Source organism: Scyliorhinus canicula, chromosome 4 (assembly GCF_902713615.1).
Source record: "Scyliorhinus canicula chromosome 4, sScyCan1.1, whole genome shotgun sequence".
In the NCBI taxonomy this organism is placed as follows: Eukaryota; Metazoa; Chordata; class Chondrichthyes; order Carcharhiniformes; family Scyliorhinidae; genus Scyliorhinus; species Scyliorhinus canicula.
This window is the reverse complement of record NC_052149.1, coordinates 233,018,426-233,030,566: the sequence shown is the minus strand read 5'-3', so window position 1 is coordinate 233,030,566 and position 12,141 is coordinate 233,018,426. Positions and strand designations below refer to the sequence as shown.

General features: G+C 46.5%; 2 protein-coding genes across 7 annotated transcripts in view; one reads left to right on the top strand and one right to left on the bottom strand.

Moving 5' to 3' along the window:
• The window catches only part of LOC119965457 (chromosome-associated kinesin KIF4A), a 134,218-nt gene extending 127,314 nt beyond the window's left edge, over positions 1-6,904 (top strand). For 5 of the 6 annotated variants that reach the window (XM_038796256.1, XM_038796260.1, XM_038796258.1 and 2 more), the window contains 2 exons: positions 2,488-2,638; positions 4,491-6,904. In XM_038796256.1, the coding sequence (XP_038652184.1) occupies positions 2,488-2,638; positions 4,491-4,573 (234 nt within the window). In that variant the 3' untranslated portion in view covers positions 4,574-6,904. Of the gene's footprint in view, positions 1-2,459; positions 2,639-4,490 lie in introns of those variants that run through there. The other variant, XM_038796257.1, reaches the window with a different exon arrangement.
• A 2,802-nt stretch (positions 6,905-9,706) lies between these two features.
• slc35a4 (solute carrier family 35 member A4) lies at positions 9,707-12,103 on the bottom strand. Its single transcript, XM_038796266.1, has one exon. It carries the CDS (start codon positions 12,063-12,065, stop codon positions 11,088-11,090), a length of 978 nt encoding a protein of 325 aa, XP_038652194.1. The 5' UTR covers positions 12,066-12,103; the 3' UTR covers positions 9,707-11,087.
• Between the last annotated feature and the right edge of the window lie 38 nt (positions 12,104-12,141).

Below are 12,141 nucleotides of genomic sequence, written 5' to 3'. Positions count from 1 at the left end.
GAAATCTAGACAAATACATGAGGGCCGGATAAATAGTTAACGCCACTATTGGATTGGATTTGTTTATTGCCACCGAGGTACAGTGAAAAGTATTTTCCTGCGAGCAGCTCAACAGATCATTCAGTACATGGGAAGAAAAGGGAATAAAAGAAAATACATAATAGGGCAACACAGGTATACAATGTCACTACATAAGCACCGGCATCGGTTGAAGCATACAGGGTGTAGTGTTAATGAGGTCAGTCCATAAGAGGGTCATTTAGGAGTCTGGTAACAGCGGGGAAGAAGCTGTTTTTGAGTCTGTTCGTGCGTGTTCTCAAACTTCTGTATCTCCTGCCCGATGGAAGAAGTTGGAAGAGTGAGTAAGCCGGGTGGGAGGGGTCTTTGATTATGCTGCCCGCTTTCCCCAGGCAGCGGGAGGTGTAGATGGAGTCCATGGATGGGAGGCAGGTTTGTGTGATAGACTGGGCGGTGTTCACGACTCTCTGAAGTTTCTTGCAGTCCTGGGCCGAGCAGTTGCCATACCAGGCTGTGATGCAGCCCTGGGTCGAGCAGTTGCCATACCAGGCTGTGATGCAGCCCTGGGTCGAGCAGTTGCCATACCAGGCTGTGATGCAGCCCTGGGCCGAGCAGTTGCCATACTAGGCTGTGATGCAGCCCTGGGTCGAGCAGTTGCCATACCAGGCTGTGATGCAGTCCTGGGTCGAGCAGTTGCCATACCAGGCTGTGATGCAGCCCTGGGCCGAGCAGTTGCCATACCAGGCTGTGATGCAGCCCTGGGTCGAGCAGTTGCCATAACAGGCTGTGATGCAGCCCTGGGTCGAGCAGTTGCCATACCAGGCTGTGATGCTAGGGATGAAGAGGTGTGGGAGGAGGCTCCCGTGTAGCATAAACACTGGATGGACCAGTTGGGCTGGATGACTTAGACCTGTGTTATGTGTAATACTATGCAAATCTGTATAAAGTATATTGCAGGGAGCTGCTCAGAGACTGAGGCTCTCAGACCTCCCTTGGTTACTGAAGGAGTAGAAGCAGGAGGATATTAGTGGCGAATAAATAGGTGTGAATCTTGACTCATTTCAGATTTGCCCCCAATTTTTATGCCATCAGGAAAAGAGCTGCCAAATGTCATCCATTTAACACTATTGCTCGGAGGCAAGATCAACCATTTCCCGGGTGCTGATGCAGACAGGGAAGGGAATGCTGATTAAATAGTCATTTGGAATTACGGAGCTTCAGTATGGCTGAAAAAAAGAGACTTGCTGCTGAAGCTTTACGTCCTGCAAATTAATATATGTAGCTGATCACTCAGGCTCACAACGTGACTCACTTAGGCTGACTGGAAGCTACATATAATCATACTCAAGGGCCAGTCCCCTGCAGGCAAAAGGGACATGTCCAGGATTGTGCCTTATTTGGATTAAGGGTAGGGACAATAGTTCCCCAGTGCATTCCCCATGGCAATGACTTGACTAATCAGAGTCAACTTGCTAACCAATCACCTCTTTTCTCATGCAATATAATTTGGTGTCCCCTTTGAAATTTGGTATTCTTGTGCCTGTCCAAATAATAATAATCTTTATTAATGGCATAAGTAGGCTTAGATTAACACTGCGATGAAGTTACTGTGGGAATCCCCTAGTCCCTATATTCCAGCATTCTTTGGGTACACTGAGGGAGAATTCAGAATGTCCAATTCACCTAACAAGCACGTCTTTCAGGACTTGTGGGAGGAAACCTGAGCACCCGGAGGAAACCCATGCAGACACGGGGAGAAGGTGCAGACGCCGCACAGTGACCCAAGTCAGGAATCAAATCCGGGTCCCTGGTGTTGTGAAGCAACAGTGCTAACCTCTGTGCTACTGTGCCGCCCTGTTGAGTGCAAGATGAAAAGCGTCTCTTTTTTTCATCTCCCCCAGTTCCAGGCAGGATTGTGTCATGCCTGGAATGCCGGTAGCATTGTGGATAGCACAATCGCTTCACAGCTCCAGGGTCCCAGGTTCAATTCCGGCTTGGGTCACTGTCTGTGTGGAGTCTGCACATCCTCCCCGTGTCTGCGTGGGCTTCCTCCGGGTGCTCCGGTTTCCTCCCACAGTCCAAAGATGTGCAGGTTAGGTGGATTGGCCATGATAAATTGCCCTTAGTGTCCAAAATTGCCCTTAGTGTTGGGTGGGGTTACTGGGTTATGGGGATAGGGTGGAGGTGTTGACCTTGGGTCGGGTGCTCTTTCGAAGAGCCGGTGCAGACTCGATGGGCTGAATGGCCTCCTTCTGCACTGTAAAACATTCTAGGAAACTTTGATGTGTAAAGTAGGCAGAGTTTCTAGCTGGTGTGCCTGTTAGCCGCCCTGTGCTCCTCGCTATTCCTAGTTGAAATAACCCAGCCAAGATTCAATGGAGCACCTTATGTTTAGTGATGAATCTTGAACCCAGAACAACTTTAATTATTTATGGAAGAAGGAATCCTCTTTTTATCTCCGTCTCAAAGGTTCTTCGTGAATTTCGCGAGGCCTCTCGGCTGCAACTGACTGCACTGGAGAAGCGATATCGCAAATTGCTGCAGGATGCAATACAGGATGCAGTGTATCTCGCTGCCCAGAAACAGCAACTGGAATTAGACAAGCAACATTTAAAGGAGAGTAAGTGATTGATACAGATAGGGTTTGGAATGTGCAGGGTTGGTGTCAGGAAGGCTGGTGTGAATAGGCTGGAGTGAGAAAAATGTGTGGGGTGACTGGATGTCTATATCATCATTAATGGTCATCATTCGGACAGTCTATTACCACCAAAACAGAGATCCTGAAAAGGGAGACGATTATTATCTCCATTTGCTTCACCCAAGTGGCCATTGCAAAGTTCCACCTGAGCAGGGAAGCTTGTTTAATGGGGTATGAGAGGGAGAACCACTGCCAATCCTAATTCTGTCTCACACGTGCATTTTTCAGCAGTGACAGCAATCAGGAATAGGCGAGTCTCAATTAACCCAGAAACATGGAGATTAATTTGTAATTCTCCGAATGCTTCAAAATTGAACCCTGGTCTGTGAAATCCCACCATTAATTTTCTTAACTAGCTGCATCTCCTAAGATGTTAATTGTCCTGCCAACAACTTCCGGAATGTCATTGGATGCAAAGTGTTTTGGGATATCCTAAGGTGCTCACAGAATGTAGTTTCATTGTTTGTAGTATATCAGGTTGCATTAAAGCCTTGTAAATTAGTCGGTGCAGTGAGTATCAACAGCTGCCCAGGATAGGGTGGAACAGTGGTTAGCACTGCTGCCTCACAGCGCCAGGGTCCCAAGTTTGATTCCTTGCTGGGTCACTGTCTGTGCGGAGTCTGCACATTCCTCCCGTGTCAGTGTGGGTTTCCTCCAGGTGCTCCGGTTTCCTCCCACAGTCCAAAGACGTGCAGGTTAGGTGAATTGGCCATGCTAAATTGCCCTTAGTGACCAAAAAAGGTTAGGAGGGGTTATTGGGTTATGGGGATGGGGCTTAAGTGGGTCGGTGCAGGCTCGATGGGCAGAATGGCCTCCTTCTGCACTGTATGTTCTCTGTTCTGTTCCCTGTGCCTGCGTGGGTATCCTCCAGGTGCTCCAGTTTGCTCTCACAGTCCAAAAATGTGCCGATTAGGTGGAAATTCTGGCTCTTGCCAATTTTTACAGATGTACCATAGAAAGTAACCTATCTGGCAGCATCACAGCCTGGTATGGCAACTGCTCGGCCCAAGACGTAACAAACTACAGAGAGTCGTGAACACAACCCAGCCCATCACGCAAAACCGCCACCCCCATCCATTTACTCCATCTACATTTCCCGCTGCCTTGGGAAAGTGGGCAGAATAATCAAAGACCCTTCCCAACCGGGTTATTCTCTCTTCCAACTTCTTCCATCGGGCACGGGATACAGAAGTCTGAGAACACGCACTAACAGATTCAAAAACAGCTTCTTCTCCGCTGTTACCAGATTCCTGAATGACCCTCTTATGGACAGAACTGATCTCTTCACACATCTCCTCTGCTGAGCAGTACTACACTCCGTATTCTTCAGCCGATGCCTGTGTCTATGTATTCACATTGTGTTTATATGCATGTCCTATGTCTTTTTCCATGTACGGAATGATCTGACTGGACTGTACGCAGAACAATACTTTTCACTGTACCTCAATACACGTGACAATAAATCAGATCAAATAAACAATTTCCCCTTTGTGTCCAAAAGGTAAGGTGGGGTTACTGGGTTAAGGGGAGGGTGGGGGTCTGACCCTAGGTAGGGTACCCTTTCAGAGGGGCGGGGCAGACTCAAGGGGCCAAATGGCCTCCTTCTGCAGTGTGTTGATTCTATTCTATGATGACTAGCAGTGTGACAAGAGGTATTGTGCAAGTGCGTCAACAGGGCATCACAGCTTTGATCTCTGCGGATGGGTTGTCATTGAGCTTTAAGCACGCTGAATCCTGTTACAGTGCCGTGACCATGCTTCATCTTCCATTGCAGCAATTGCTGAGCTCCACGACCAGCTCTCGGTGACGAAGCAGCGAGGAGCGATTCCTCACCGCAGGGACGGGGCGGCAGACTGACATCAAGATGAAATTCCTCATCAAGATAGGTCAATTGATAAGTCAACTGGGCTGACCGGTGACCACGGACGGGGTTTTCAAGATTACAAAGGGTCGCAAAAAGTTGAATCGCAATAGTTTGTTTCCACCAGCATTGGGGAGACAGCGATGAGAAAATTCAAATCAGAATCAAAAGAGAAGCATTCTGTACATTCACCATTCTCAGTCCACAGTTAAATCTTTTCACTCTCCTAAGTTTGAGATTTGCACCTTCTCAACAGGTCTGGCAGCGTCAGAGGAAATCTGAGAAAATGTTTTGAGTTCAATATCAATCTTCTTTGAGGGCCCAGATTCGATCCCGGCTCTGGGTCACTGTTCGTGTGGAGTTTGCACATTCTCCCCGTGTTTGCGTGGGTTTCGCCCCCACAATCCAAAAGATGTGCAAGATAGGTGGATTGGCTGCGCAAAATTGCTCCTTAATTGGAAAAAATGAATTGGATACACTTAAATTGATTTAAAAAAAAGAATCTTCTTTGGAACTTATACCTTCTTGTTGTGACTATATTGAAGGGACTGATGTTTACCTTATTTATATCCTGAGAATCTTGAGTCTATTATTAAAATTAATGTGGACACTGTTGCCCATCTCTTGTATCCTGAGAATATAGTGATGTGCCCTTTGTTGTGGTTTTCTGTAGTTATGAGTCAACCTTGTTGCTTTGGGGACCTCTAAACAATGAAGGAATGATGGCTTTCATAATTTAAGGGCTTTGATTTGTAGAAATCCATCACTGATAGTAGGAGAGGCCTTGATTTTTACTCTCCAGGTACAGTGTCTGAATTGCAAACATCTTATTCAGCACATATAGGCTCAGATTATCCCGACAGAGGGAATTGATGGTGAGGCTGATGGTACTCATATTCTCGAAGCACAAATGGTACAACAACCTCAGGCCAGGGCAGACCTAAGGTTAAACTCGAACACCCCACAATGTCATGCCTGTTTTACAGGTTCGGATGTTGGGGTTTTGAAAATGGCACACTGCCTTTGTCGCATAATTGAGCTGGTTTAAGCATCCATTATAGACACACGCTAAACCCGACAAAGAAAGTTATGTCTTGCTCATTCCAGTGATGAACCCCTTTTAATTCTGTTATTTAATCTGGCATTGAAAATGGACTAATACAAGTGTCATTCCTTCGGGCATTAATTGTAAAATTTATTAATTTTGAATATTTTCTCTTTTGATTCTTTGAAGTCAATCTCTCTTTTTGCATCTGATTTGACATCGAATTTCTCCCCCTCTAATTTAATTTCCTAGTCAGTCCTCGTGCAAGCCTTTATTATAATTGGTCACGGAACCAGCCACAAGAATGGTTCCAGGGATGAGAAACTTCAGATACGAGGACAGATTGGAGAGGTTGCGACTGTTCTCCTTGGAGAGAAGAAGGCCGAGAGGAGATTTGATAGAGATGTTTGAAATCACGAGGAGGCTGGACAGAGTAGATAGGGAGAAACTGTTCCCCCTCGTAAAAGGATCAAGAACGAGAGGGCACAGATTTAAATCGATTGGTAAAAGAAAAGCAAATGCGATGTGAGGAAAAACTTTTTCCCGCGATGGGTGGTTTGAATCTGGAATGCTCTGCCTGGAAGTGTCGGAAACAACATTGGAACCAGTCTTGAGAAATAGTTTTAGAAAATATATTTAATAGATTTAACATAACTTACAATGATTATGTATATATTGTGGCGATAGAAGAGACTCTTGCAGAATTACAGTTCTTTTCAAAAAATAGAAAAACAGTCCAATGCCCATTCCTTTTCTTAGAAAAAGGAAATTTGCCTGTTTTCACTGAAATTTTAATACAAAAAAAACACCGCAAGACAATCTGCATCTGCGAATGTTCCGTTTTTCCAGTTTAAAAAAAAATATTGTTAAATTAAAGTAACTGGGCAATAAATTGTGGTCAAAAAACCCAGATACGTAACAGCTGGATACTATCCTGATCGATTTCTACTGTGTCACTGGGGGGGTTGCGTGAATAAGACGATGGAGGTGGGGAGTGGGGTTGGAAATCAGAGATCATCCTGATTTCTGTGCCAACCCAGACCAGCCAATTGCGGAACAGCAATGAATTTGTGGAAGCGGTGTTACTGGCAAACCGCGCTGGAATTTACGTTAATTTCCCACGTCCGGTCAGCCAGTCACACACGCCATTTTTCAAGAATCTCACCAGCACAAGCTGAGAAGAGTGCTAAAAATTTTAAAAGATGCATCGTCTTCATGCAGGACATTCTTTTAGTGTACAAAAATTATTGCAGGTCTGAGAAAAATGTGTTTAAAAAAAAAACCTGGAGGAAATGAACCTAAACATTTAAAGAGTAAATTTACAGCCCATTGGGAACCAGCAGAAATTCAGTTTATTTGTTGTGTCCTCACATGTGGCTATTTTACTCAGCAGCTGTTTTTGGCATGGCTTTGAACAAGTAGCTTAAAACAGGGGAACTTCAGATGCAGCATAAAGACGAGGGGCTCGATCGAATGGCCATGCTGCCCCCCCTAAAGCAGCTCGCCGGTGTTTACCCAGCTCGCAAGGCCTTGTGAGATCAAACGCGATCTCCCGAGATGTTGCGATGTGAGTCCCGCCCATTGTGGGCGGTATAACTTTTTAGCAAATCTGCATATCAAAGCAAGACAGCTGGTCTCACTTCAATGTGCAGATTCCTGACTTAGTCGAGGCATGGGGTCAATCTCCTTTACCTCTGGCGAGCGCCGCTCAATGCTGATCTCCACAAACGAGGACCAGACGGAACGGCATGCGTGGGGGTCTCCCAGGGGATCAGAGACCCCCCCAAGGTGCATGCTATTTGGGCAGGGTGGCACCCTGGCACTGCCAAGGTGGCACTGCCAGTATGCCAAGCTGGAATTGTTTGCATGAATGTGATTGGGCTGGGGTGCTCTTGTGGGAGTTGGGAGGATGCGGGGAACCCTCCCAAAGTACATTGAGGCTTTGGGGGAGGGGGGGGGGGCTTCGGAGATTGGGACCCCATTTAAAAATGGCACCTCGATCTCCTGCTACATTGAGTTCAGCCGAGTGGAGCCCCTCAGTGTACAAAACGTAGCCATGCGCAGTCTCGGCCTCACGTTCCCTGTTGAGGTCCCTTATCAAACACGAGTCACGTTTCATAGCCTCAAGTACTAGTCACTTGGACCCAAATTTCCAGATCAGCATCGCTACATTTCACTGGTACAAGTCATCAGGAAATTCTAGGGCAGTGCGGTCTTGAATTCGCAGCTACGGAAAGCCAGTGTTCTCAAGGGTATATTTTCAAAGCAGTTAGGTTAGGATGTGAAGCTAATGAGATGCCCCTTTCGGTACCCAAACCAATTGGATTGATGACAAGGCATGAATTCATCCAACATTCCCGTCTACAATAATAATGGTACGCAATTCAGGCCATGGGATGGAATTATATAATTCTTAGAGTACAGAAGGAGGCCATTCAGCCCATCATGTCTGCACCGACCCTCTGAAGCAGCACCACTCCCAGCAACCTCACCTAATCTACACATCCCCGGACACTGTGAGACACTTTAGCATGGGCTAATCCCCTAACTTGCACACCTTTGGACTGTGGAAGGAAACCAGAGCATCCGGAGGAAACTCCATGCGGACACGGGGAGAAAGTACAAACTCCACACAGTGACCCAAGGCCGGAATTGAACCCGGGTTCCTGGCGCTGTGAGGCAGCAGTGCTAACCATTGTGCCACCGTGCTGTCATCTAGGGGTGGGGCAGTCCAATCTATCTTCCCTTTCACCTGTAACGAAAGACATTTGTTCTCATCTCCCGGTCGAGCTAGGATTTAGTATAAGCAATGTGGAACACGTAATTAAATACATATACTTATATTAATTCATTGTGGTTGCCTAATGGGAGCCTCCTCCTCTTAGGGGCCAGAATCAAAACAAAACTTTTAACGCTTTTGTCTTCAGCCGATAAACAAATATTTGCCCCTCTTTTCAAGCACAGCAGTGTTGGAGAAAAGAGAAGGGTATAAGAAAGGAAAGGGAATCTCTATTAAATGAATAGCACACTCCCCAATTTAGAATTCACCATTTAGGCTGTAAACTCCAATTCCTACAACATCTGGACCACAAACAAAAAATTAAAACCTGCAAAGTTTATGAGAAACCTGAAACGGGTGTCCAGAAAACCCATATAAAATACGTAAAAATTAAAAATAAATGCCCCCGAGTATTGGTTTTAGTGAATTCTGGAGGAAAGGCACAGGGTTTTTAAGGGCTGTGAAATGCAATGCTTTCAGCTTTAGTCATCCGTCATTCCCAAATCCTGTATTTAATAATAATAATCTTTATTGTCACAAGTAGGTTTACATTAACGCTGCAATGAAGTTACTGTGAAAATCCCCGAGTCGCCACATTCCGGTGCCTGTTCGGGTACAGGGAGGGAGAATTCAGAATGTCCAATTCACCTAATCTGCACGTCTTTCGGGACTTGTGGGAGGAAATCAGAGCACCCGGAGGAAATCTACACAGACAAGGGGAGACTGTGCAGACTCCGCACAGACAGTGATGCAAGCCGGGAATCAAACCTGGGACGGCGAAGCAACGGTGCTAACCACTGTGCTACCGTATTGTGAGCAGACAAGGAGTACAGTTTTCTCAGCCCCACAACTCCCTCCAGGGGAGCAGAGGTGTGAATTCCTCCCACAGAAACTGTCCTGCAGCTCATTCCAAGCGCAAAGCTGCCAATATCAGCTTCCCGCCTTGAGGGGGTCTGTTTGGAAAGTGCAGAATCCCTTCAGTTGATCAGACAAGAGGAGGTGCCATGTCACTGTAACGCGAGTGGCATTTGAATACAACTACCCTGACCCCTGACATGAAAGGGGGTGTCCGAACGCATCATCTCAGCGACCTACAATTCTAAATTTCCAGCGCGCGAACGAGGAAATTAGGTGTATGGCATTCGGCAATACATGTACATTGTTGCCTTTTGGGTATGTGAAGCCACTTCTGAAGCCTTTAAAAAGGCCTTGCCATCCAGTGCTGCTGCCTTTCAAAGGATAAAGCAGCTGCTACCACAGCCATTAAAGGGTTAAAGCAGGCACTTAACCCTGAACATTGAAACAGCTTCTAAAAGAACGATTTTCTATTTGGAAAAGGAACGTACATTTTTCTCCATATTTCTAATGCTCGCTAATACAATGCGACATTATGTGCACAGCATTTCCATGCTTATATATTGCCATTGCAAAATAGTACATGATGAATTAAGGAATCTTTGAGCAAGTTCATCGATAATATGTAAACGTGGCGAGATCATTCATTCCAGATGCACTTAAATTTTGAAGTGTTATCCTCACAACTCATGGTGTCTGCATCTAACAACAACATAGAGCCTGTGAGTTGGAATTATCTCTGAGTAATATTAAAAACTGCTGGAAAATGCCCCAGTCAGTTAGCACCTTAAAAATAAAAGAGAAAGACTTTGTTTTAGTCAATTTTCTTGACTTTTATCTTGAGGGACAATGGATTTATGGGTGCCAGCAGCCTTTTGATAATCTGATACAAGCAGGATCACGGGGAAGCTGGTGTGAGACACGAGCGTTTGTCCAGGAAGTAACCAACCAAGAGGTTATTTTGCCATGAGATGGGCGAAGGAGGCACCCAACCCATCAAGGAGTGAGGCCCAGGGGAAAGGCAGTGCTCGGTGTTGGAACTGAGAAAAAAAGTCAGTAACACCTGAACTTCCAGAGCTTGTGAATGGGAAATTGGAAAGCCCCTTTTCCTAGAAAATGAGATTTGAGGTTAACACAAGAAAATAATTATTGAAAAAGGACAGGATTGAAGTTGGACTCTGGCTGTTCAAGGGGGAAATCCGGAAGCACTTTCTCCACACAAAGGGCAACAGAAATCTGGGGCTCCCTCACCTTGAAAGACCGTAGAAGCCGGGAATGAGACGTTTCCAGATTGAGATCGATTCCCGTTATTGGGTAAACGGATTGGGATAGAGAGCAAAGACAGGTAAATGGGGTTGAAGTCGGCTCAAAGGCCTATTTCTGGGAGGACGGATGCTGTTTTGCTGTCCAGTAATTATTAAAAAGACAAAACTTTAAAAAGTGTTTTCCCTTGCTTCAATTTTGTGATCGCAGAAAACACAGCCAGCGTTCTGGCTCCACAGGGGTCTCCTTAAAGACAGTCTGAAGCAGCAGAGCCTCTACTACACTGACTAAAAACTGGTAATAATCCAGCTACTTGATTGGGTTCCCCAACACGTATCCTCTACGGTATTCAGTTTAAGACATTAGAGGATGTATCAGCCAGATCCCATAAGCAACTGTCCTGCTATTCCCACCCTCCCTGCACTGACATGAACAGGTGAGGTAGACTGAATCTGGTTGGAGTCAGAGAACCTAACACAGAAGGTATTTGATAAAACATCAGAGAAAACAGTGGTAAGTCAGGGAGGAGACAATCTGGACCCAAACACCACGACCTGATCAGTCAGTATTACCTAACTCGATAGTAAAGATGAATAGCGATGCAGATCAGCCCCACTGCTACAAAACATAAAGGGGTGAGTTGGAGGTTAAACAAGAGGACAGAGAGAGTGACATTAACCAACATGGAGCAAGAGATTATAAATAGTCTGGTGATGTTGTTGTTGTACTTCATCACAAACGACATCAGTAACCCATTCAGAGCTTGGGTAGCAATTATCAGAACCACCCAGGCAGAGTATCCCTCAAAGAAGTTGCTCCCAGCGGTGCTGGCTGCATGCACGATGGAATTAACAGCCACCCCAAACGTGTACAGGAACAGGTTCTGCAGGTTGAGGGACAGTGGCTGCGACTTCAAAGCCCGCTCGGTATACACAGCAGACAGGCCAGATATCGAGCAGTATACAATGACGGCGACTGCTCCCCATGGCGTGATGTACAGGTGGGTGTTTACCGCCGGCTCTACTTCCCCGGGATGGCCGCGCAGGGCACCGGCGTGGCACGCCCCGGCTACCATCAGCAGGAAGAGTGCCAGCCATTTGAGCATGGGCAACCGCTGGCGTAGGAGAAGGCTGTAGAAGGTGGCAGTGGCAGCAATCTTGAGGTTGCTCAGCACCTGGAAGGTCACAGGGTCCATGTGGTGTTGCATGTGGACAACCAGGTTGTTGTTGATTGCGTAAAGGGAAGCGGGCACAGCGAACGGGAGGACCGAGCGCGCAGAGGTGGCACCCCTGCTGGAAAATGAGCTGCGGTCCCGTGTTAGGAGTAACACGGCAGACACAAAGAGCTTTGCCAGCTCGACCAGAACCACCACGGAGGAGGAGCTGAAGGGCACCTTTCCGTCCACCTTGCAGAGGCCGATCAAGGGGGCGTGGGAGCCGTAGGCGAGCACAGAGAGCAGCAGCACGAGCCCCCAGCCAAAGCGGCCCCTCATCTGAGCCTTTGCAGAAGACAAGCCGAAAGTGTCAGAATCTTCTACAGCATCCATTTCTTTTCTGAAGCAGCTCACCGAAACTAAGCTCACTTAAGCAAAAATAGTAAATGTCGACGGATTAGGTGCAGGG